Genomic DNA, 22,678 nt, shown 5'->3' on the forward strand with positions numbered 1-22,678 from the left:
TTCACAACGAAACACACATAGCGTCTTCACGACATGCCGGCGGCGGCAACAACAATAATACAGAGAGAATAAAAGTTACGCCTTATTTCTTTGCGTGAATATTTGGGCGGCGTTATGCAAATCTTCCCACATAATGATGTAGATATGGGGGGGTGTGTTAGAACGAGCCGTTTTAGGTAGGTGTGGCTGACTCTGAACTTTTATAAAGAATATCTCTTTGGATTTGAGACTTTAGTCTTTGCAACTTTACAGATCTTCTTTATGCACCAAGAGCTTGTAACACTCCAAAGAAAAAGGAAAACTTGAAATCGCATCATATGACTCCTTTAATTTATTATTTTAATAAAAAATAATATTAAAAATGTGTGTAAAATATTATTTGGAACATATTTAGTTTCTATTATGTTATATCATTGTGTTTTTTTCTACTCACTTACTGTACTTTTAGATTTTTTATTGAATAATATTTTTTATTTTAATAATTTTATTTATTTATTTAAATGTATTTATTTCAATCAAATGTATTATTTATTTATTTTAACCTAACTTATTTTAATCAAATTGCATTATTTATTTTTATCTTTTTTTTTTTAAATTTGCTTTAATTTCTGGCTTTATGCACATGCTAGTTATTTCTTAAATCTCGGGGAGATTAGGTACATTTTTAGACTGATTTGTACCTTTAACATTGCTAAATACTAAATAACATACTAAAATAATTGGCATTATTTATTTTAAATTGAATTTAAAATGTTTTGTTGACAGACGGACTGCAGTGGTTTGAATTATTACAGCATCCTTCAGGAATGAACTGCTGAAACCCCGTACAACAAGTAGGCGACTGAAAACACGTCGCGCTTCGAGTTATCGCGATATTTGCTCCCGTCAGCTGACAAACATGATTGTAGTCCTCAGGTCAGGGTGGAACGCAGCAACATAATACGAGTTCCTGAAACAAACATGATAACCGCTAAACAGCGAAAGTTTATTTTTTGGATGATAAACCACTGAAAATATGGAACACATTATAACGCCAAAGGTAAGTCTGAATCAACAGGTGTGCTCGTGTAAAGTTGGCAGATCTCGTGTTTTTATGTCAGATTCAGTAACGTTACTCTAAACTCTCGAAAGGAAGCGTTTAAATGGGGTTTGTTTACACGATTCCGAGTTGTTAGGTTTTACTTAATCTGCTGTTAAATCCATTCAATTCTTTTTAATGTTGGGTACTAAATGTAACATGTAGCCTAACATGTGAATGAACTTGAAGGAGTTTTCAGACTTCACTTCATTACTGTATGTAAAGGAGTATTTCATCCCAAATTCAGATGTAACTTTGCTCAGGTGAACCTGCAGGCGAAAGGGAGGGAAAATCATATACAAGTCTTTTTAGATGCCACATGCAAGGGATCCCATCCTAAAATATTGAAGGTATCTATATAGTTTCTTGTATAAAGACCCCATTTATACAGTGAAAAACATAATATTGTAAATATATCTAAAATAGAATTTGGAAAATATATATTTTCTATAAAGTTACATTATTATGTTGCTTTTTACTCATTTTAGTACTGTACTGTTATAGTACTGTATTGATTGACTTATTTTATTGGCTTTAATTTACTATTTCTTTCCTTGAACATCATTTTTATTTATGTATTTTTTAATCTTTCTTTTTTAAATTATTTATAGAATGTAACTTTTTTTTTTTCGAAAAGTTTGAAAATTTGAAAAGCCCTGGCCTAAAGTATGACAAGGGCTGTAACACATTATATTCTCAGTCCTGGTCATGCAGTATCCCATCATCTTATTTAACACACTTGATTAACATCATCTTATTAGAAGAGCCTCCCAAGACTTTACACAGAGAGGAACCTTCAAAATGCGCAGTTCTGCATGGGCACTTTTGTTACATAATATTATATGGTCATATGATCGTCATAAAAAGTATAAAAGGATGAATGCTGCAGTGTTCGGCCTTTCTGGATGTTTTTGGGGGGACATGGAGGGGTCAGCTCAAAGGATGTTGAATCAGCAATACTACAGGAAGTCTCTATATTAGCAGCTGACACCTCTGCTCAGATCTGCTCTGCCTGTTCATAGAGAATGATGGGTTTGAATCCAAAAAGAACCTACTGTGGCTTACCTTGAGTTTCTTGTCTTACTGAAATACATTAACTTGTTCACTTTATACAGACATTAAAGAATACTAACTTGCATTTGCTGTGCTAAAGCCCTGAAGGGATCGTTCTAATCATCATTTACTGAAAAGATTAGTTCTCATGTAGTTTATCAAGTATAAACGAGCAGGATACATTAGACTTTGACTCGAGAGAAAATGTTACTTAGTGCTGAAGTGGCATCTTGTGTTATAATAATGTTGTTTCATTGCTTGTTACTAAGTAACCAAAATGACAAGCGATGGAGGAACAGGATGTGCTGACAGTAGTCTTAAGAGGTTCTGTAGGATTTCCTCTCCATTGTGTTAAACACGGGCTGGATGATGGGTTCTGATGGGTTCACAACTTGATTGTGTCATTAACCCTCGCGGTCGCTGGCTGGTGCTTTGTTTATTATTTGCAGATAGTTGAGTCAATAATTCTGCACTAATGCTTTTTTTTTTTCCAGGTGGAGTATGTGAAACTACTGAACACGTATCCTGAAAAGAAGTCAGCTCTGGGCACTCTCTACTTGACCGCTACTCACCTTATCTATGTGGAACAAACTAATAACAACGCACGCACAGAAACATGGGTAATGTAGGCCAGTGGGAACAGAATATGTAATAGTCTTCCACTTATCTGTTGTAGGATTGGTTACACTTTATTTTAAGGTGTCCTTGTTACAGTGTAATTATACATTTAAGTACGGAGTAATATTAATTAACTACTTACTATGGTTAGGATTAGGGATACTTGCATGTAATTATGCATCATTTATTGTTATTGCAATAGTAAGTGCATGTAACGTGTAACAATAAAGTGTTACCGTAGGATCTTTTAGAAACACAGATGTCTGATAACAGTGGATGTATCAATCGCATGTGTTTGAAGGTGCTGCATCATCACATCCTGTCGGTAGAGAAGCTTCCATTAACTGCATCCGGTTGTCCGCTCCTGATCCGCTGTAAAACCTTCCAGCTGCTTCATCTGCTGTTCCAAAGAGAGAGAGATTGTCAGGATGTCTTTCAGTCACTTCTGCGCCTGTCTCAACCAGGTGCACACCACACACACACACACATACATACACACGTTTGTTTCACTAACTTACTTTAGAGAGGACATTGCATAGACTTCCTTTGATTTTATATCAGGTTAATGATTTTTTTTTCTATCACCTAACCCAACCACTACCCTTAAACTTACCCATCACAGAAACATGTGCAGAACACTAGATTTAATTAAAAACATCCTTTGGCTGATTTATAAGCCTTTTAACTAGTTAGGACCAGTCAAATGTCCTCACAAGTATAGTCAAAACAATATTTTAATTTAATGTTTAGTTTTAGTAATTTGTGCTCTTCAACTTAAACATTTTATTTCAGTTAGTTGCCAAGGGCATATGTATAATTTTTATTAAGTTTTTAAGTTTACGCTTTTGTCTAATATTTATATTTTATTTAATTTCAACTTTATTCCAATTAGGTCAAATTATTTGTTATTGTTTTAGTTAACATTAACAACATTGGTATAAGTAATGAACATGGTGACAGTACATGACTGGCCCAATTAGACAAACAACACTTTTTTTTTTAAATTTAGTGTCCAGTCCAGTAATCTTCCAGTTATGTTTATTTCATACTGAAAAATGTAGTAATATTTTGCAGACTGACCCAACTGCACACATGTTTGCTCTCAGGTTCTAACTGTGCTTTTGTGTCATTTCAGTCAAAGAAGAGGCATTTAAGTACGGAGTAATATTAATTAACTACTTACTATGGTTAGGATTAGGGATACTTGCATGTAATTATGCATCATTTATTGTTATTGCAATAGTAAGTGCATGTAACGTGTAACAATAAAGTGTTACCGTAGGATCTTTTAGAAACACAGATGTCTGATAACAGTGGATGTATCAATCGCATGTGTTTGAAGGTGCTGCATCATCACATCCTGTCGGTAGAGAAGCTTCCATTAACTGCATCCGGTTGTCCGCTCCTGATCCGCTGTAAAACCTTCCAGCTGCTTCATCTGCTGTTCCAAAGAGAGAGAGATTGTCAGGATGTCTTTCAGTCACTTCTGCGCCTGTCTCAACCAGGTGCACACCACACACACACACACATACATACACACGTTTGTTTCACTAACTTACTTTAGAGAGGACATTGCATAGACTTCCTTTGATTTTATATCAGGTTAATGATTTTTTTTTCTATCACCTAACCCAACCACTACCCTTAAACTTACCCATCACAGAAACATGTGCAGAACACTAGATTTAATTAAAAACATCCTTTGGCTGATTTATAAGCCTTTTAACTAGTTAGGACCAGTCAAATGTCCTCACAAGTATAGTCAAAACAATATTTTAATTTAATGTTTAGTTTTAGTAATTTGTGCTCTTCAACTTAAACATTTTATTTCAGTTAGTTGCCAAGGGCATATGTATAATTTTTATTAAGTTTTTAAGTTTACGCTTTTGTCTAATATTTATATTTTATTTAATTTCAACTTTATTCCAATTAGGTCAAATTATTTGTTATTGTTTTAGTTAACATTAACAACATTGGTATAAGTAATGAACATGGTGACAGTACATGACTGGCCCAATTAGACAAACAACACTTTTTTTTTTAAATTTAGTGTCCAGTCCAGTAATCTTCCAGTTATGTTTATTTCATACTGAAAAATGTAGTAATATTTTGCAGACTGACCCAACTGCACACATGTTTGCTCTCAGGTTCTAACTGTGCTTTTGTGTCATTTCAGTCAAAGAAGAGGAGCTGTATGCCTTTCTCTATAATCCACACCAAAACGAGGAGGACAGGAGACAGGGTTGGGAATTCATCAGTGTGGCAAACGACTTCAGCAGGATGGGTCTCTCCAATGAATATTGGGAAATCAGCCACCTCAACAAGAACTATGAGGTAACATCTTCCTATTACTCGACAATCTAGTATTCATGCTTCCTGTTTAGGACCATTTCACAATAATCAGCCTAACTCTTTTTGTCTGCTGACCACAATGATTAATATGTTCTAAGTACACACAGTTTCAACCAAACACCCGTATACTACTCTTCAAAAGTTTGGAGTAAAAGATGTTTTTCTTTGAAGAAATTCATACTTTTATTCAGCAAGAATGCATTAAATGAACATTGACAGTGAAGACATTTATAATATAAAAAAAAAAATAAAAATACTGTATTTTAAATAAATGCTGTTCTTCAAACTTCCTATTCATCAAAGAATCCTGAAAAATATAAAGCAGCACAACTGTTTTCAACATTGATAATGATAAAAATTGTTTCTTGGGCGCAAAATGAACATATTAGAATGATAAAATAGATTAAAATGGAAAACTTTAACTTTAGTTATTTTAAATTGTAGCAATACATCACAAACACAGTAAAACAGTAATACTTTGATCAGAAAAATGCAGAACAGCATAAGACAACTTCTTTCAAAAACAAATCTTATCAACTCCAAACTTTTGAACAGTAGTATATGCACCCAAAACTTGATCAGAATATTCTTTTTTTATTTGATAAACAGTTGTAATTAAATTGTTTATAAGTTGTGTTATGTTATAATTATAATTCATATTTTGTTCTGGCTCATGGATCTTTCAATGTCTGTCTTTCACATAGATCTGTAGCACTTATCCATCTATCCTAGGACTCCCTAAAAATGCCAGTGTTGCGGTAGTAACAGGCAGTGCCAAGTTTAGGAGCCGAGGGCGGTTGCCTGTTCTGTCTTACTATCACAAAGACACTAAGGTATACAAGCACATGCACATCAGGAATACACATAATTGCTCTGTTCCACAACCAAGTAAGCACCCTACCTAGACAAAATCCAGACAGGCTGGCTTTTTCAAACAGTAGACATCCTAATTATACTGCCTTCTAAAACGTTTGGCCAAATTCTAAGGTAACATTGCATGTACCCTTCACCGATAACAGAGTCCAAAAATACACGGCAACAAACTGATCACATTCACCAGAGATAGTCAAAATAAAAGCTAATTATAACTACAGTATATACATATTTTATTCAATACTGCAAAGCAATGAATAAAAATAGTCCAATTAAATGATTAATTTAAATCAGATTAACCTAGAGACTATTAATTGCATTTTTACAATTTGGGGGCATATAAATGCACAAGTAGGTTTAAACAGGAATGGTTAAAAAGTTGTGCCACTAACAAGAACATTATCTTTTCTTTGCATCTCGTGTTACTGTCTTGCAGGCTGCGCTCTGTCGCTGCAGTCAGCCTTTGTCGGGTTTGACGTCTCGCTGTGTGGAAGACGAGCAGATGCTTCAGGCCATTAGCCAAGCGAACTCCAACTGCCCTTTTATATATGTAGTGGACACACGGCCTAAGGTGTGACCTTTAACCTTAACCTTTCTATATACATAAGAGGACACATCCAGAATGGGATTTTTAAAATGTTTATCTTTAAACTTTCAACCCCAACTGCTGTGGCATGAATGTAGGAGACACATAAGAGAATGTGTAATCTTTCGCCCTCTGACCCCAACTACTCTTCTGTTTATGTAGTGACTAGTTAACCATTAAATTCTTGTCATAATTAGGTTTTTCTGTACCATCAGAGTGAGGTTATGGAATGAATCTTATTTTTGTACGTATTGCAAATATTAAATATGCTCTTCTGTTTATTGTTGCCCATCTCATGTTTCATCAGTGCAACTGGAGAAACAACATTTCATTCCTTTCCCTATTATTTAGGAGACCATAAACCTGACCCTCTGGAGCTGTGTATATGCATACATTTGTACATGTGTTTGTCTTTGTCAGTTGAACGCAATGGCCAACCGTGCAGCTGGTAAAGGCTATGAGAATGAGGACAACTACTCCAATATCAGGTTCCAGTTCCAAGGAATCGAAAACATCCACATCATGAGAAACAGCCTACAAAAATTGCTGGAGGGTGAGAGAACACTCTTTTTTTTATTTTTTTTTATTAGTACTGGTATATGCAGTAGCTGATTAGGTTTATTTCTGGAAGTTGCTCAGTTGAGTGTTGGCTGTACCTTTTAAATCAGTAGATAAAATGATGGTTGGTTGTACCTTTGCTCTTCCAGTGTGCTCTATGAAGTCTCCTTCCATGAGTGACTATCTGACAGGTCTGGAGAACTCTGGCTGGCTGAGGCACATCAAATCTGTAATGGATGCAGGCGTGTTCCTCGCCAAGGTACTGACCTCCATGCTATAACTGCATAGAGAGACACCAACACGAGTATATCAACAATGATGAGCTCAGTCATTTTGTTTGTGTTCTAGGCTGTCTGTGATGAGAGGGTGAGTGTGTTAGTGCATTGTTCTGATGGTTGGGACAGAACGGCTCAGGTGTGCTCTTTGGCTTGCATACTGCTGGACCCATACTACAGAACTATTAAAGGCCTCATGGTAATGACCCAGTAACCTATAACCTCTACCCTCAACACTGGACTCCTGTGAACTTAGTTCACACTCACATTTATGTCACACTGTTGAGCAGGTCATGGCTTCTCAAATTAAGTCATTAATTATTCCTGTGTAACTTATTATATACCATATATGGGTTTGGGGTTGGTAAAATGTAACACTTTAATATTTAAAAAAATGTTTTGTAATGTAATTTATGTGATGGCAAAAGCTGAATTTTCAGCAGCCATTACAGTCTTCAGAAATCATTCTAACATGCTGATTTGGTGCTTAAGAACATGAATAGAAAGTTTAAACAAACAGCATTTATTTGATATAGAAAGTTTTTGCAACAATATAAAAGTCATCATCACTGTCCTTGCATTAAATACCTGAAAGTATTAATTAATTAATTTTTTAAATCTTACTGACCCCAAAAACCCAGACTGAAATATGGCAAAATAATAGAATTTAAGGTCTTGACTGTGTTGAATTTGTTTATCGTATACAAGAAAGCAGGCTGTTGGGGAAATTCATCATTTGACATTTGTTTTGTTTTATACAGGTTTTAATAGAAAAGGAGTGGATCTCTTTTGGTCATAAATTCAGTCACAGGTAAAAACTTTCACTGTTGTTGCATGTATTAATAAATACCCCTCAAAACATTATCAGAGCTTTCGATAACTGCAAATATGTAAATAAGATATATTTTTAATAATAATAATAGAATTTTAAGAGATAATTAATAACAATAATTATTAAGAATTGCAAATATTAAAATGGTAAAACATTACAGTTACCTTTTATATATGCTATAAAAATGCTCACTTTATTAATAGTGAGCCATTACGGTCAATACCAAGTCAATTTTTTGTGACATCACATGTTCATTTGTATATATGTTTGTGCTGTAGGTGTGGCCATCTGGACACCGACCCCAAAGAAGTGTCTCCGGTCTTCACCCAGTTCCTGGAGTGTGTGTGGCAGCTGTCTGAACAATTCCCCTGTGTGTTTGAGTTCAACGAACGTTACCTTATAGAAATACACAATCAAGTCTATGCCTGCCAGTATGGAAACTTCATCGGCAACTGTCAGAAAGAGAGGCTGGACATGAGGTGAGGAAAGACTGCACGTACACACACACACAAACATACATGTATGTACAAATAAAAATGATGAAGTCGGCATTGAACGTGTATGCTTCAAAATGAAAAGCAAATATTCTTTATTATTAAAGATGAAAAACATGCAATGACTGAATGATTTTAAAATGCTTTGCTTCACTGTTCTTTGTGGGGTTTTAGGTTGCATGAAAAGACGTTTTCCTTGTGGCCATATCTTCTGAAGAACCAGCATCTGTATCGAAACCCCTTGTACCGGCGTTCATTAGAGAGCACAGTTCTGAGACCCAGCACTTTACCGCTGCACTTCAAGTACGGATACACTCTTAAACATACAGTATGAATAAACCAGCTGTGCCACGGCAGACTAACACTTAAAGATGACACTTAAGAAAATTCTGTTAGTAAGACCAAAGTAATTAGAGTTTTATGGAGAGCAATTTGATTTCACTGAATAGTTTTTGTATTTCTTTATGTTTCCCAGGTTCTGGTGTGGGATGTATAACCACTATGACAGAGGCATGCACCCAAAACAGTCTGTTCTAGACCAGCTGCTCTCCCTCACACAGAAGCAGGTGGAAGGAGAGAGAACCATGACTGAATTACAGCGAGTAAGTGGGTTCGTGGAAGTTTTGTCAGTGTGGAGAGGTATTCGATTGATATGACGCTGTCTCTCTCTTCTCCATTTACAGCAGCTGGCTGTTGCAGATGGAGTTCTCCCCGATCCATCCGGACCAATCAACACACCTGCGGAACAGGACAGTCCAAGCGAGAAGACTCCCACCGCTCCTGTCGTCCAATCAAATGGAAGCTGCGCTCCTTTAATTAATGGAGACGCAGAGGAGGCGGGCCCAGGAGCTGAGAAGTGCAATGAGAAAGAAGGGGCGGATCCAGGAGCCACCGAACACGATCTGACCTCCTCTGAGGACAAACCTGTTTCTGTGGAAACAGAACATTCCAAAGAGGAGGTACATGAATCCTCTTGAGTCTCCATAGTAACAGAACAGACATTTTGACTGAGACCACAAAGAACAAATGTCCAGATTATTGAAAAGATGCATAAAGTACCGTTTCCACAGCTGAAGCTGCAGCACACCAGTTTGTGATTGTTTATATTGCTGTTTATTCGATTTCTCGAGCACTGGGTAGATCCTTGTGCCCTGTTATATCTGTTCTGAGCATTTCTGCAATGTTCTTTATGTTTTTTGTGGACTTCAGTGTATTTGATGGCCTTCAGACCATGAGGATTGAAGCTACATGCTTTAATCGTAGGCACTTAGAATCATCTACTTTGTTGAAATGTCGTTCTGATCAAATGTGGCGTTATTCATTGTACAATAGACTGTTTTTTTAATGTCTTTCTTTTAGTAACACTTGTGTAGTCAGACTCTGATACTGATTTATTCAGACACACAAGCAGCTGATGTGAAATTCATGTTGATAAAGGGAACATATTGTTAAAACATGGATCAAATTGATTATCAGTTTTTTGCACAAAGGGCTTAGTATTATTTTTGTGGTGTTCCTTATTGCAAACGCTGTTCATTTCGCATGAAAAGGAACACTGCTGAAGTGCTGCTGATTGATTGCAATAGGATGCCACATTGTTTGAGCCAAGCTCTAATGCCACACAAATAATTTGATGCGCATAAAAATATTCTAGGAATATTACTTATATTATAAGCCTTTTAAATTGCATATAGTTTTGCAAAGCAATACTGCTTTTAATGATGCCTACTGGATGTTTATTTCCCATGGATGTGGAAAAGTTTTGACAACTTTAGTTCTAATATTCAACCTTTTGAACCCTGGCTGCTATGGAGCTCCAGACAAGTTTTTATTACTATGTGAAACGCAAAACCAATGTTTAAAAATGCTTCCATTATTGAGAAGCATTTGTTTACATTATTATTTTTTGATTAAATGTACAGCAATAGTCAAAAGGGAGTTTTGAAATAATAAATGAGAGGGATACCACTGAAAATGACTGTGGTTACATTACATCTATTGTTTTAAAAACTGAGAAGAGTTTTGCTCTGTAATAATTGCTTCAGCTCATTTTATACACGCTTGTTTTGATCATTGCACTGTTTTGTACTTCTTTTGTACATCATTAAATTTGTTTTAAATAAATATAAATTTTAGTGAACAAATGTGCGTTGTGTTATGCGATTATATTGCATTATGTTTGTGGACAACACTAAACTCGCTCATTACACAAAACAGGTATGACTGGATCCCAGTGGCGCACAGCGCCCCCTCTGGTCGCCCACAGAACAGCTTCTGCGGTTTGGCTTGTTATTAGCTCGGTGAGTGTCCTTGAGGCGAAAACACATTTAAAATATCTACTATATGCTCATGTATATTTATTGTATACCTTAAAATGCGTGTTTGTTTGACAGCAGGTCAGAAGGAGCGAGTCAAACTGCGTTATTTATGTGACAGATAACGTTACTAGAGTTAAACACACCGAGCTCCGATAGATAGCCGGGGAATACATTTCCGCTTGAACGCGACCAGTGTTACTCTCAGCTGAGTTTATTAGCATAAAAGCATTTAAAAGTCTAGTTTTGCTTGTATTTTTGAGGTTTATCTCGTTTGCTATCCGGATAACTGACCGTGTATGCTTGCTAGTAACGTTATCGTTAAAGCTAATACAGATAAAGTCCACCATGACAAAGCATTCCAATAATATAAACGCTGTCAAAGATATTACATTAATATAATCGTAGTTTACTCATTAATAACAATAATATCCCAATATAAGGTTGATTTGTTGTTATAATGCAAAACTGAACTGAAAGTGCAACACAACAATTCACGTCATGAAGAAGTGAGTGCAATTCATCCTGAATACAAGCTAGTGAGCTGCATACCTAGACAGCAATTTTGGGCATGGTCTAGATAGGCAGCTCACTAATTTGCTGTTATTTTCAACTGTCATGCAGAGGCCTTCATCTGTGCATAAACTTTTAATTTTTCTCTGCAGTTCTCATCTATGCTTCAGCTGCGGCCAGTGGAGGAGGATGAAGCAGCCGCTGAGAGTCTGGTGCTGAACCGAGCTGTGGCTAAAAATGACCATTTCCTGCTGGCTGAGCTACTGTCACAAGAATGCTACAGGAAGTGCATTAATCAGCAGAGCGGTTGGGGGATCCCAGGTACACCGTTACGCATGGCTGCGTCCAAAGGTACGTGCGGCACCCTTCCATGGTGTCACATCTGAGTTTGTTGTCCACCACGAGCACAAGATTCAAGATTTTATTTGTCACATACTCCGTTATATATATATGTGACCCTGGACCCCAAAACCAGTCATAAGTAGCACGGGTATGATATTTAGATTTTTTTGCACCCTCGATTTCCAGATTTTCAAATAGTTGTGTCTCCGCCAAATATTGTCCTATCCTAACAAACCATTCATCATGGAAAGCTTATTTATATATATATATATATATATATATAAATAAATCTCAATTTGAAAAAATTGACCCTTATGACTGGTTTTGTGGTCCAGGGTCACATATGAGACATAACCAGCAGTGAAATGTAAGTCAGGTCCGCTCCATAGAATGTGCAAAATTTAGACAAAGTATAAGACAAAGAAAGTAATAAACATGGAGATAAAGATAATAAGACTGTACAAAATAAAATAAAGAGCCTGAAAGTACAGGACATTACACAATAATCTTAGGAGAATATATAATAAATATTTGAATGAAACAGGAATGTGCAAGTGAGGAATATGCTGAGGTATGTACAGAGAAGAATTTGAGGTGAAAGTACAACAGTGCAGGTTGTTACCTAGCAGCAACGAAACCAGAAAGTGCTGTGTGCAGCGACAATGTCAAGTAATGAGTGTGGTGAGTGTATGCTAATGACGTCCTGTAGATGTTAAGAGGCTGAGTTTAGGAGCCTGATGCCGTGAGGGAAGAAGCTTCTCCTAAGTCTCTCAGTTTTGGCCATCAGACTACGGAAGTGCTTTCCAGATGGAAGCAGGGTGAACAGAGAGTTACCAGGGTGATTGGAGTCTTTTGTGGAGATTTTTGTGGCTCTACTTTTACAGCATCTGAGGTAGATGTCCTGCAAAGAGGGGAGAGCAGATCCTGAGATACGCTCAACTAAGCGCACAGCTCTCTGCAGGGGTTTGCAGTCATTTTTAACGCAGCAGTTTTTTCCGCTGTAGGTCACCTGAGGTGTCTGCAGTTGCTCCTGGCCCATGGGGCAGATGTAGACCGCCTTGATGTTAAAGCCCAGACCCCTCTTTTCACCGCTGTGTGCGGGCGTTACTTGAGCTGCGTGATTGCGCTTCTCCGTGCCGGAGCTAATCCGAATGGAAGCCACCTGAACAACAGCTCGCCCGTGCTCACCGCTGCCCGAGAGGGCGACCCCGAGATCCTCCGCCAGCTGCTTCGGCACGGGGTGGAGGTCAACACCAGGCCAAAGGTGACGCTGTGGGCCTCAGGGGTTGCTGTGTGCAGCGGGCCACTTTACCTGTCAGCCATATATGGACACCTGGATTGCTTCAAAATGTTGCTGTTATATGGGGCAGATCCGAACTATAACAGCCCGGAAGAGAAGGTGAACGGCAGAGCCACGCAGCAGAAGACGGTCCTGGAATTGTGTTTGAGACACGGCTGTGGAGTCGAATACATTCAACTGCTCATTGACTTTGGGGCAAACGTCTACCTGCCGACCCTCATTATAGAGAAGAGCACCAAACAGAACGAAGCTGTTGAGCTGTTGCTGAAAGAGCGAGGTGAGAGACGTTTTAGTGGTATTATAGCATTGTTTTTTTTATTGCCATTAGTGTTGTATGGAAACCTGTTTCTACCATGGAATAAAACAATTTAAAAGGTGTTTTTTCCCCTTGCAATTTTGAGACAAAAAGGTAAAAATTTCAAGGTATAATCCCAGAATTGCAAGATATAAACTCACAAAAAAGAATTTCACAATTCTTTGTTTACATCTTGCAATTCTGATTTTTATTTTCTCTGAATTCTGAGTTGTTTTTCTCCTTTTACCTTGCAATTTAGATATTATATCTTACAATTCAGAATTGCAAGAAAAAATGAGAATTGTGAGATATACACTCAGTATTGCAAGGGGGGGAAAAAATCAGAAATGTGAGATAAAAAAAACCCTGCAATTACCTTTTTTATTTTTATTTGTAACATTACGGAAACAAGCTTCCAAAGTGTTGTTAATTAAAACTATTAAATATATATATATTTTTTATTTAAATAAATCTGAAAATAAAATATAAATATACAATGAAAGTTTAAGTTAAATGTAAAATTAGAAGTTTTGCCTTGGCAACTAACCGAAATAAATGCATTTTAAGCTGAAGTACTAAAACTTAAACTTAAATGAAAATAAATTAAAGTTAAATATAATTTTTTTAAAAACAAAAACTAATCAAAATGACAAAAGCACATAATAATGCTCAAACTAAAATTAAATAAAAAATAAAAATAAAAGCTAATTCCAAATGAATGAAAACTATTAGTAAAATAACACTGATTGTCATTGTTAAAGAACTGTTTTATTCTCTCTTTTTCACAGGGTGCCCGAAGACTCTGGCATCTCAGTGTAGATTGGCCATTCGTAAACACCTGATACATGTGAACAAGATTCAGTCTTTGGACTCTCTGGAGATTCCACCCCGGCTCATCAACTATCTCAAACACAAGCCACACAAGAGTGCACTGGTTTACTGACAAAACAGATTACACTCCACTGTGCCTTTACCAAAGGACAGACTCATTCACTCACACATAGACTGGACAGGTAGACCATACAGACATCTAGAGGGAAGGAAAAGGACAGAAGATTTGGACTAATGACGTGGACTCACTCGTATGCAAACTCACAGATGGACCGATACACTGCTAACAACCCTGGTTTACATATATGAAGTGTGTTAAACTTGAACATCCACATAAATGAATTAGCTTTAATCTCTTTCAGATCTGACTGTGTAAGATTACCAGAAGTGTTGCTGTAAATGCTCTAGAACTATGCATTGTCACATAGCCTGTTCTGCCTTTCCAAGATCATCTGGAGGTTTTCATTTCTCATACTAAATTTAGCAATGATTTTTTTTTACTGAATTTTTTGTTTTGTTAATCAGAAACAGCTTGTTGAAGGATGTAAAAATGTTGGCAACTGGCTTATTAATCTTAATATGCTGTGTAAAATCCATTGTGATGTACTTGTGTCTATGAATCCCTCGTTTAGAGCAGATGGACTCTTCCAACAGATGTTGTGTAACCTCCATTGTGCAGATAACATGTAATGGATATCATTTGGTTCCTGTGAGGTTAAAGACTTCATCAGTTTTATAGCAGAGGTATTGAAGTATCTTGCCTGAGGATTACAAAGTATATCAGTCTATGCTAAATTGGATGTACAGTATATATGCAGGTGTATTCTGAAAACACAATTCTGCAATGAATAACATCTGGCTTGTTAGTTTGTTCATAAAATTGAACAGCTGAACATCATAATGTTTATCCGTGTTGTCTTCTCTGTATTTACATTTATGGGGTATAGTTTGAGGTGCCAGTTTCCATATAGAGATTTATTTCCACTTCATAAAAAATGATTATTGCACTGATGTGGAAAACTCAAAAGTAACATTTAGCTGAAAAGAGCTGAGATTCACACAAGACCTTACCAAATACAGACTAGACCAGTGTCATTTTAGCACTATATATGCTGTTATAGTATTTATGAATATTTAGCTTAGCTAAATATTAGCTTTTATTTTGAGATTTTCAGTTTTAATTTATTTTTTATTTAACTTTTAGTCGTTTTGTTGTGTACTTTTGTCATTATTTTTTGGAAAAAAATATTTATATTTTCATTGTTATTTCTGTTTTGGTAATTTATTTCAGACTTTTTCATGTAATTTAAATTAACAAAATATGTTTCATATATTTAGTTTTAATATGTTTAACACTTTTTGATGACAAGGACCCCTCAAGCCTTTCTAAAATAAAAAGGCTGCAAAATTAAATAATTGTACTTTTCACAATAAATATTTTTATTTTGGTGGTCAACCTTAAAATTCAACACATTAAATTTGACATCCCCTGGCTAAAATCGTAATTTTTTCTTTCTCACAAATTTTATTTAAATTAACAAAATATGTTTCATAGTTTTAGTTTTAACACTTTTTGATGACAAGGACCCCTCAAGCCTTTCTAAAATAAAAAGGCTGCAAAATTAAATAATTGCCTTTTTGTCTTTGTATTTTTCACAATAAATATTTTTATTTTGGTGGTCAACCTTAAAATTCAACACATTAAATTTGACATCCCCTGGCTAAAATCGTAATTTTTTCTTTCTCACAAATTTTCTGTGGACCCCTGGTGCTTTGGCCAGGTTTGTATCTGCTGCAGTAAAACTCATATTTGGTTTACACCTCGTGTACATCTCCAACAGAGCATTTATTGTGTTAATTGCGTATAGTATTTTATTTTATTGCAGGGTTATATAACCTATTGCTATTATGACTTTTATTATCGTTACAATTGACCTCTTGTTTTTTTTCCTGTCACTGCTTTTTATAGTGCATGCAAAGACAGTACGTTGAAGTAGACCATGTATACCATGGTACTACACTTCCCAAAATGCACATAGCACGGAGACGCCGCCAGCCGCTTCAGCGCTCAATGAACAAAGTGAATCACAGCCGCGAGCTCCGGCAGCGCTGCGCGAGGACAGAGCACATCACTGCACGCGCGTGCGGAAAAGATGGAAAAATAAGGCGAGTATCGTTAATGTTTCTATCTGTGTACATTATTCGCTATTTGACTGTTAACGTACGTGAGTGTACGCGCATAAACAGCTGTTTGCGTATGCAAGTTATGTGTATATCAGTGAAGCGGACGCAGCTGGTTAGCGTCTGGGCTAGCGCGCGTTCATTCGCAGTGATGGTGTCCAGCTGGGGACACTGCGTGTACGTTAGTCTTTTGATAGAAGTTCTATTCGATGCCAGTAACATTTTCAGTGCAGTAATTGTGTAACTGGTCCATGGGATGTAGTCATTTGGACTGCACGCTATCTGTACGTGTTTCTCCTTTGTTTATGATGCACAATACAGTGAGTGTTCAGGCCCGTTGGCTTCAGTCAGCTTTTGTTTTGATTGTAGGTTTAATCCAGCGGAACTTCACTCACGTTATGTGTTGCATTGAAGGACTCATTCAGGTTGTAACACTGTACTGTCATCGATTTTGTTTTTGTATTGTTGTAGGTTAGCCTTTTCTGCCTCTGTGGTTAAGAAAACAAATTTTGTTCGGATTATTCACACCTAAATGAGCAAATGTAATTTACTCAGTAGTACATAGCCCAGTGATAAACTGCATGGTAGAACATTTTATTATTGGTGATAGCTGTAACCAGTGGGAATACAACAATGCAAATTCTCAATAAAACATGATAAAGTAACAGGTAAGTATCATATGGTATTGTTTTACAAATATAATTGTGGGTAAAACTTAAAAAAATAAAACATGCATTTATTATTGGTTTGTTTCATTTAATGGAAAAACCTTTATAAACATTTTATAATGGTGAATCGTTTGGGCTTTGTGTTTTCTCATAATTGTGACCATTTTTACTTGTGAAACATGGTCTAAATCAGTGGTTCCCAACCCTGGTCTTGGAGGCACCCCAACACTGAACATTTTGCATGTCTCCTTTCTCTGACACACCAATTTCAGGTCTTGGAGTCTCTACTAATGAGCTGATGACCTGAATCAGGTGTGTTTGATTAAGGAGACATGCAAAACGTGCAGTGTTGGGGTGCCTCCAGGACCAGGGTTGGGAACCACTGGTCTAAATGAGCCCAATGAATGATATTAATTTATTCATAATAGACCAGGTGTGTCCAAACCTGCTCTTATAGGGCCACTATCCTGCAGAGTTTAGCGCCAACCCCAATTAAACACACCTGAACCAGCAAATCAAGGTCTTAATAGTCATACTAGAAACTTCCAGGCAAGTGTGTTGAGCCAAGTTGGAGCTAAACTCTGTAGGACAGTGGCCCTCTGGGACTGAGTTTGGACTCCCCTGTAATAGACCCTTTAAATATTTATATTTACCAAATATAGTAGTTAATTTTGAATTTTATCTGATATTACTTGCTTCTTTTTATGGAGCTTTGCCACAGACATAATATTTCACAGGGACAAACTCTGATTAAACCAGTTTGACTGTTTACTCCAATATAAAAATGTCTGCCTCAAGCTAACAGAGTCTACACTTTCATTTTGTAGTTGACAGTACTAAAACAGACCAACAACTCTGTTTAGACCTGTAAAACTAATTTTGGTCACAAATGTACCTGGGTTAAATGAGTTGGGACATTCTAATATGCTTTATGCAGTAAACAGTGATACTGAAAGACCAAATTTCAGTGTGTATACCTGAGTAAGTACAGGACAAACTGAGATTTAGCCTAGTTGGTGGCAGGATTATATATTGTGTTATATTATAGCCCTAAAAAGTAATTAATTCTTTAAAGGGATAGTTCACCCTTATGTTGAACAAAATAAGATATTTTGAAGAATTTTGAAGAACCAAACAGTTGTTGGTCCCCATTGACTTCCATAGTAAGGAAAGAAATACTATAGAAGTCAATGGAGACCATCAACTGTTTGATTACGAGCATTCTTCAAAATATCTTCTTTTGTGTTCAACATAAGAAACGTATACATGTTTGGAATGACATGAGAGTGAGTAAATGATGACATTTTCATTTTTGGGTGAACTATTCCTTTAAAGCTTAAACCTTTTTTGCAAGGTCATATTTGGCATTTGTGCAAACGGGCATCATAGATGTACAGATACAACTTTCAGTGTTTGAATAAATTGTTATTGTAAATGTTTATTAATAACTATGTGCCTTAGTTTTGTTTTTTCTTATTTTGACTCTTCCTAACGATGCGTCTTAATTTCTGTTTCTTTCACAGGTATAAGATGTCCGATAAACACAGTCCCCATACCTTCCAGCCTGCCTCTCAGGGTGGAGTATTTACTACAGACATGCTCCATTAGCCACAGTCATCTGTGTCAGTATGGAGACCGCCACAGGAAGTGAGGTTGTAGGTGCAGAAGGAGGTCCACAGTCAGACTCTGTTTCCCATGACAGCCCTCAACCTCAGTCACCGCCTTCCGTGAAAATACGGAAGACGGCTTTCAGGTTTTTTGGTGGTCGGAAGAGCATCTGTGTTCTGCCCAGCTTTTTCGGTGGCCGTGGCAGAAGTCAAAGAAAGGGGTCATCAAAAACAGGTGTTACGAAGAGCCAAACATACGATGGGGTGAGCAGAGCATGCTGGGAAGATTTGGGCAGAGGTAGCAGTGAAGCGGCCTCAGGGGACTTTGAGTTTTGTGCCTCCAGTGACCCTCAGAAATCACAGGAGGATCACGGGAAGTCTCAGTCTCTACCACGACAGCGCAGAGGCCTTCGGGGGCTTTTCAGCAGCATTCGGAGATACAGGAAAAACAAAAATGTTGAACTAGAAAAGCGCGAGACACATGAAATGTCTTCAAGCTTTCATGCCGAAACAGTGCCTGGTGCCCTGTCGAGCGTCAGTGACCATAGCGAAGAGTTGGTGCCAGATGTGCCTAATCAATCCACAGGCAGTGAATGCAAACTGCCATTGGCTGCCACTGAATGTACGAAAGATGTAACGCTAGTGCCTGAGAAAAGGAGGAGCAGAGTGGAGGTGGATAAGAAGAAGAGAGCAAAAGAAGAGGATAAAAAGGGGGAGGAGATAAAAAATGCGAGACGGGAAGGACTGACGACATATCATCAACTCTTGTGTGCCGAGTCAGAACTGGACCGTTTGGCTGAGCAGAATGTGGACGTTCCCGACGGGGAGCCTTCTGCTGTATCCTGCTCCTCTGAAAACTTAATCTTCGGTGACGTTTCGTCATTGAAAAGCTTTGATTCACTGACAGGTTGCGGAGACATCATCGCAGACCAGGATGATGTCGGTGTCGCCGAGAGCTCTGTGTCTGCTGAGAGAGGCAGCCGAAATGCAGGAAAACGGAGCTCGTGTTTTGTCACGTATCAAGGTGGAGGGGAAGAGATGGCAACTCCCGATGAGATAGACGCGGATTACTTGCAGAGCTTATGGGAATCTGAAACTAGTAATGAAGTCTGCTATGTCCCCTCAGACATGGGCTCGGCTAGCCCTTCGCTTACTCCTGATCAGCAAATCAGCTCCATCCGTGCCACCTCCAACAGCAGCCCACTGGGAATCACAGAAACGGCCCTCACTCCTGTTGACCTCTTGAGCCCACAGAGCGATCGGCAGGAGTCGGTTCCCAACAGCGATGAGGGATACTATGACTCCACCACGCCAGGTATGGAGGAGGAGAGTAGAGAGCGTCCACACCAGGAAAGGCTTCCACGGGACAGCTACAGTGGTGATGCCCTTTATGAACTTTTTGAACCTGACGATCGTCTACTCAGCCCTGCTCTTCCTCCCAAGGATGCCCATTCATTTGTTGGTGCAGATAAGAGTCCAACAAACCCTCTGTACACCCTGGCATCCCCTGCCCTAGAGACAGGAACAATGGAGACGGAGGAGGAGCGTCTGAGCAAGATCCAGCATGCCCTTCTGTGCTGCGAGCTCCAGAATCTCAGAAGTCCATCCAAAGATCAGCTTCTGTTCCACACAGACTGCTTCTACGATGATTCAAGCCTTTCCGCAGGCAACGGTAAGATGGTTTTGGAAGAAGCCATGAATCAGTGCTATCCCCAATCACCACCGAGATCCCAAGCTGTAAAAGAGCCAGTCCCTCTCAGCAGGGGTCAGATCCAGGGGACTCCATTGTTTGCCGATTCAGGGTTTAGTCCACATGTCGCTGAGACAACCAGACGGCAGCCTCAATCTGAGGATCAGAGCCCATTACTACCCACCAGAGGCTGCAGTCAATCTCAAGAAGAGCTGATGGTCTGCTTCTCCCAAGCACTCGTAGATTTCACAAAGAACACCCGGCTTTACTGCAACTCAACTGAGAGTCTTGATGGCTCCGAGTCTAGTTCTCCTTTCGGGCCGAGTCTGAGTGCCCTGCCCGCCATTGTCACGTTCGACGTGGTCGACATGGAGAATGAGGGTGAATGTGAGCAGCAAACCGAGCTTGTTGAGGAGGAGGAAGAGTTAGCGTCTCCTTACGAACCCTTCGAGGAAGATGGCTGTTACCTTCAGCAAGACGCCTTTGCTGAGTGTGACCAGCATACTATTGATGCCTACGAACAAAGTCTCTTGCTCAGTAACGCTTGGGGCATTGCTAGCCTTCCTCGCCACCTCAGTTTGGGTCGACCTTGTCCTCCTGTCCCCGCCCCATTAGCGCTAAACCGTCGCAGTCGCTCCCTTGACACGGACAGTCTGGAGTTTCAGACAAGTGAGCTTTACACCAACTGTAACTCTGTGTTTTCACAGCGTAGGACTGCTGATTGTAGTGATACGGCATTACCGCGACAGCCCTGCGGGGTCACTGTTGATAGTTGGAGGCGGGGCTATGGGCGGAGTTTTGAGTCCTCCAACTCTTCTCAGCAAGAAGCTAAGTTGCCACACGTGGGCCAGTCAACTGTAAGACCTTCACATCTCCCCCTAAAGAACAACTGCCGTAATCGTAACCTCCCTGGATCCGCTAGAGCCGGTGGTGACGGGGAGATTTTGTTTGGGGGAGGCGATGCGCTTTACCCCTGCAGTTACCCCCCTACAGGTATGCAGTGGAAGAATCGACCTGTCGGGGTCACTCAAGGTGTGCCCCACCTTTGCGCTGAGCAATCGGCAGACCATCGAGAAATTCCCATAAAGAACCGGAGGAGGGAACTTGAGGGTGGCTTCACCCCTGCACCACCCAAATTATAAACAATCTCTCCCACTCCAAGTAAAACAATAATACAAATAGACAAGTCTCGTCACCAAAGACGATGCTGGATGTTTACTGGCAGTCTTGAATTGTATCCCACTCACACACACTAGTTGCTGTTACTGCCGGATAAGCTATTGTATTCTTTTGTGATGTACTGTGTAGTTTTTGGGCTATGTTTTAGTTTCTGTGAGTTTAAGAAGACGTGTATTTGTACCTGTATTTGTTACAGCATTACTCAGCAGGTGCTGTCTATATATAGATGCCATATTGCTTTGCATTTATGTAGCCAGGTATTGCTATTGAAATTGATCCATTTGGTTTGGTTTTGGATATGTTTTAGGTATATTTGCAAAAAGATGACAGCCTATAAATGACTTATTTTAGCATAAGAATGGAAACCTTCATTAGCACATTGAAACCAATATCATCTTAGAACTTTGTTCAAGTATCAAACTCAGTTTGAACAAATACTTTTTAAAGGGGTCCTATTATGCTCTTTTACAAAGTCTTGATTTTGTTTTGGGGGTGTACTAGAACAGGCTCTCATACTAGGTTGTTTGAAAAACATTTGATTATTTTTCACATATTTTACATTATTACAACACCTCTCTCCCCAGTCTGACATGAACGGCTCGTATAGTTCCTGTATCAAATGAAGGCCCGCCTTCTGAAATACGAAATGTGCTGTGATTGGTTAGCTGGGCCAGTGTGTGTTGTGATTGGCAGCACTCAGCGCCTGGTCGGGAAATGTCATGCCCCTTACCATAGCCGCCTGCGAGCTTCAGTGTAAATATTGCGTCAAAATCAAATAAATTTGAGCGTGATTTAAACCCGGATGATTGTAACCACTCTTAAGTTCGTCTGCCTTGGGAAAGCTAGCGTGTCTCCGACATAGTGATAACACTCGTTGCCTTCTCTAGTGCAGCTCAACCAGGTCTCGTCCCATTCGTCGATATTTGTGATATCACAAATCCCGGAAAATATGCGTTGTAGTCCAAACGAGTCGTTCATTGTAATTTTGTAAAAGTGATTTCTGTTAAATAAAATATCTCCTTTTGAAGTGGACTTTGA

General features: G+C 38.6%; 3 protein-coding genes across 7 annotated transcripts; all 3 read left to right on the forward strand.

The window, feature by feature from the left end:
- The first annotated feature begins 865 nt into the window (after positions 1-865).
- On the forward strand, positions 866-10,166 carry LOC107672736 (myotubularin-related protein 8). Of its 2 annotated transcripts, XM_016466052.1 has the most exons (14): positions 866-1,039; positions 2,626-2,751; positions 3,051-3,213; positions 4,926-5,083; positions 5,806-5,934; positions 6,411-6,545; positions 6,981-7,113; positions 7,268-7,377; positions 7,467-7,592; positions 8,155-8,204; positions 8,504-8,704; positions 8,894-9,022; positions 9,195-9,321; positions 9,403-10,166. In XM_016466052.1, exons 1-14 carry the CDS (start codon positions 1,016-1,018, stop codon positions 9,694-9,696), a joined length of 1,905 nt encoding a protein of 634 aa, XP_016321538.1. In that variant the 5' UTR covers positions 866-1,015; the 3' UTR covers positions 9,697-10,166. The 2 variants fall into 2 exon arrangements, with proteins under 2 accessions (XP_016321538.1, XP_016321547.1); XM_016466061.1 differs by lacking the exons at positions 866-1,039; positions 2,626-2,751; positions 3,051-3,213 and adding an exon at positions 4,015-4,254.
- Positions 10,167-10,948: 782 nt separating this feature from the next.
- LOC107672747 (ankyrin repeat and SOCS box protein 12-like) lies at positions 10,949-15,448 on the forward strand. 2 transcript variants are annotated; one of them, XM_016466082.1, is made up of 4 exons: positions 10,949-11,019; positions 11,700-11,898; positions 12,894-13,466; positions 14,273-15,448. In XM_016466082.1, exons 2-4 carry the CDS (start codon positions 11,709-11,711, stop codon positions 14,425-14,427), a joined length of 918 nt encoding a protein of 305 aa, XP_016321568.1. In that variant the 5' UTR covers positions 10,949-11,019; positions 11,700-11,708; the 3' UTR covers positions 14,428-15,448. The 2 variants fall into 2 exon arrangements, with proteins under 2 accessions (XP_016321568.1, XP_016321559.1); XM_016466073.1 differs by lacking the exon at positions 10,949-11,019 and adding an exon at positions 11,050-11,543.
- A 1,158-nt stretch (positions 15,449-16,606) lies between these two features.
- On the forward strand, positions 16,607-22,123 carry LOC107672756 (APC membrane recruitment protein 1-like). Of its 3 annotated transcripts, none has more exons than XM_016466096.1 (2): positions 16,607-16,673; positions 18,688-22,123. In XM_016466096.1, exon 2 carries the CDS (start codon positions 18,793-18,795, stop codon positions 21,601-21,603), a length of 2,811 nt encoding a protein of 936 aa, XP_016321582.1. In that variant the 5' UTR covers positions 16,607-16,673; positions 18,688-18,792; the 3' UTR covers positions 21,604-22,123. The 3 variants fall into 3 exon arrangements, with proteins under 3 accessions (XP_016321582.1, XP_016321591.1, XP_016321600.1); XM_016466105.1 differs by lacking the exon at positions 16,607-16,673 and adding an exon at positions 16,766-16,816; XM_016466114.1 differs by lacking the exon at positions 16,607-16,673 and adding an exon at positions 17,115-17,164.
- The last annotated feature ends 555 nt before the right edge of the window (positions 22,124-22,678 follow it).

Source organism: Sinocyclocheilus anshuiensis, unplaced genomic scaffold (assembly GCF_001515605.1).
Source record: "Sinocyclocheilus anshuiensis isolate Anshui unplaced genomic scaffold, SAMN03320099.WGS_v1.1 scaffold681, whole genome shotgun sequence".
NCBI lineage: Eukaryota > Metazoa > Chordata > Actinopteri > Cypriniformes > Cyprinidae > Sinocyclocheilus > Sinocyclocheilus anshuiensis.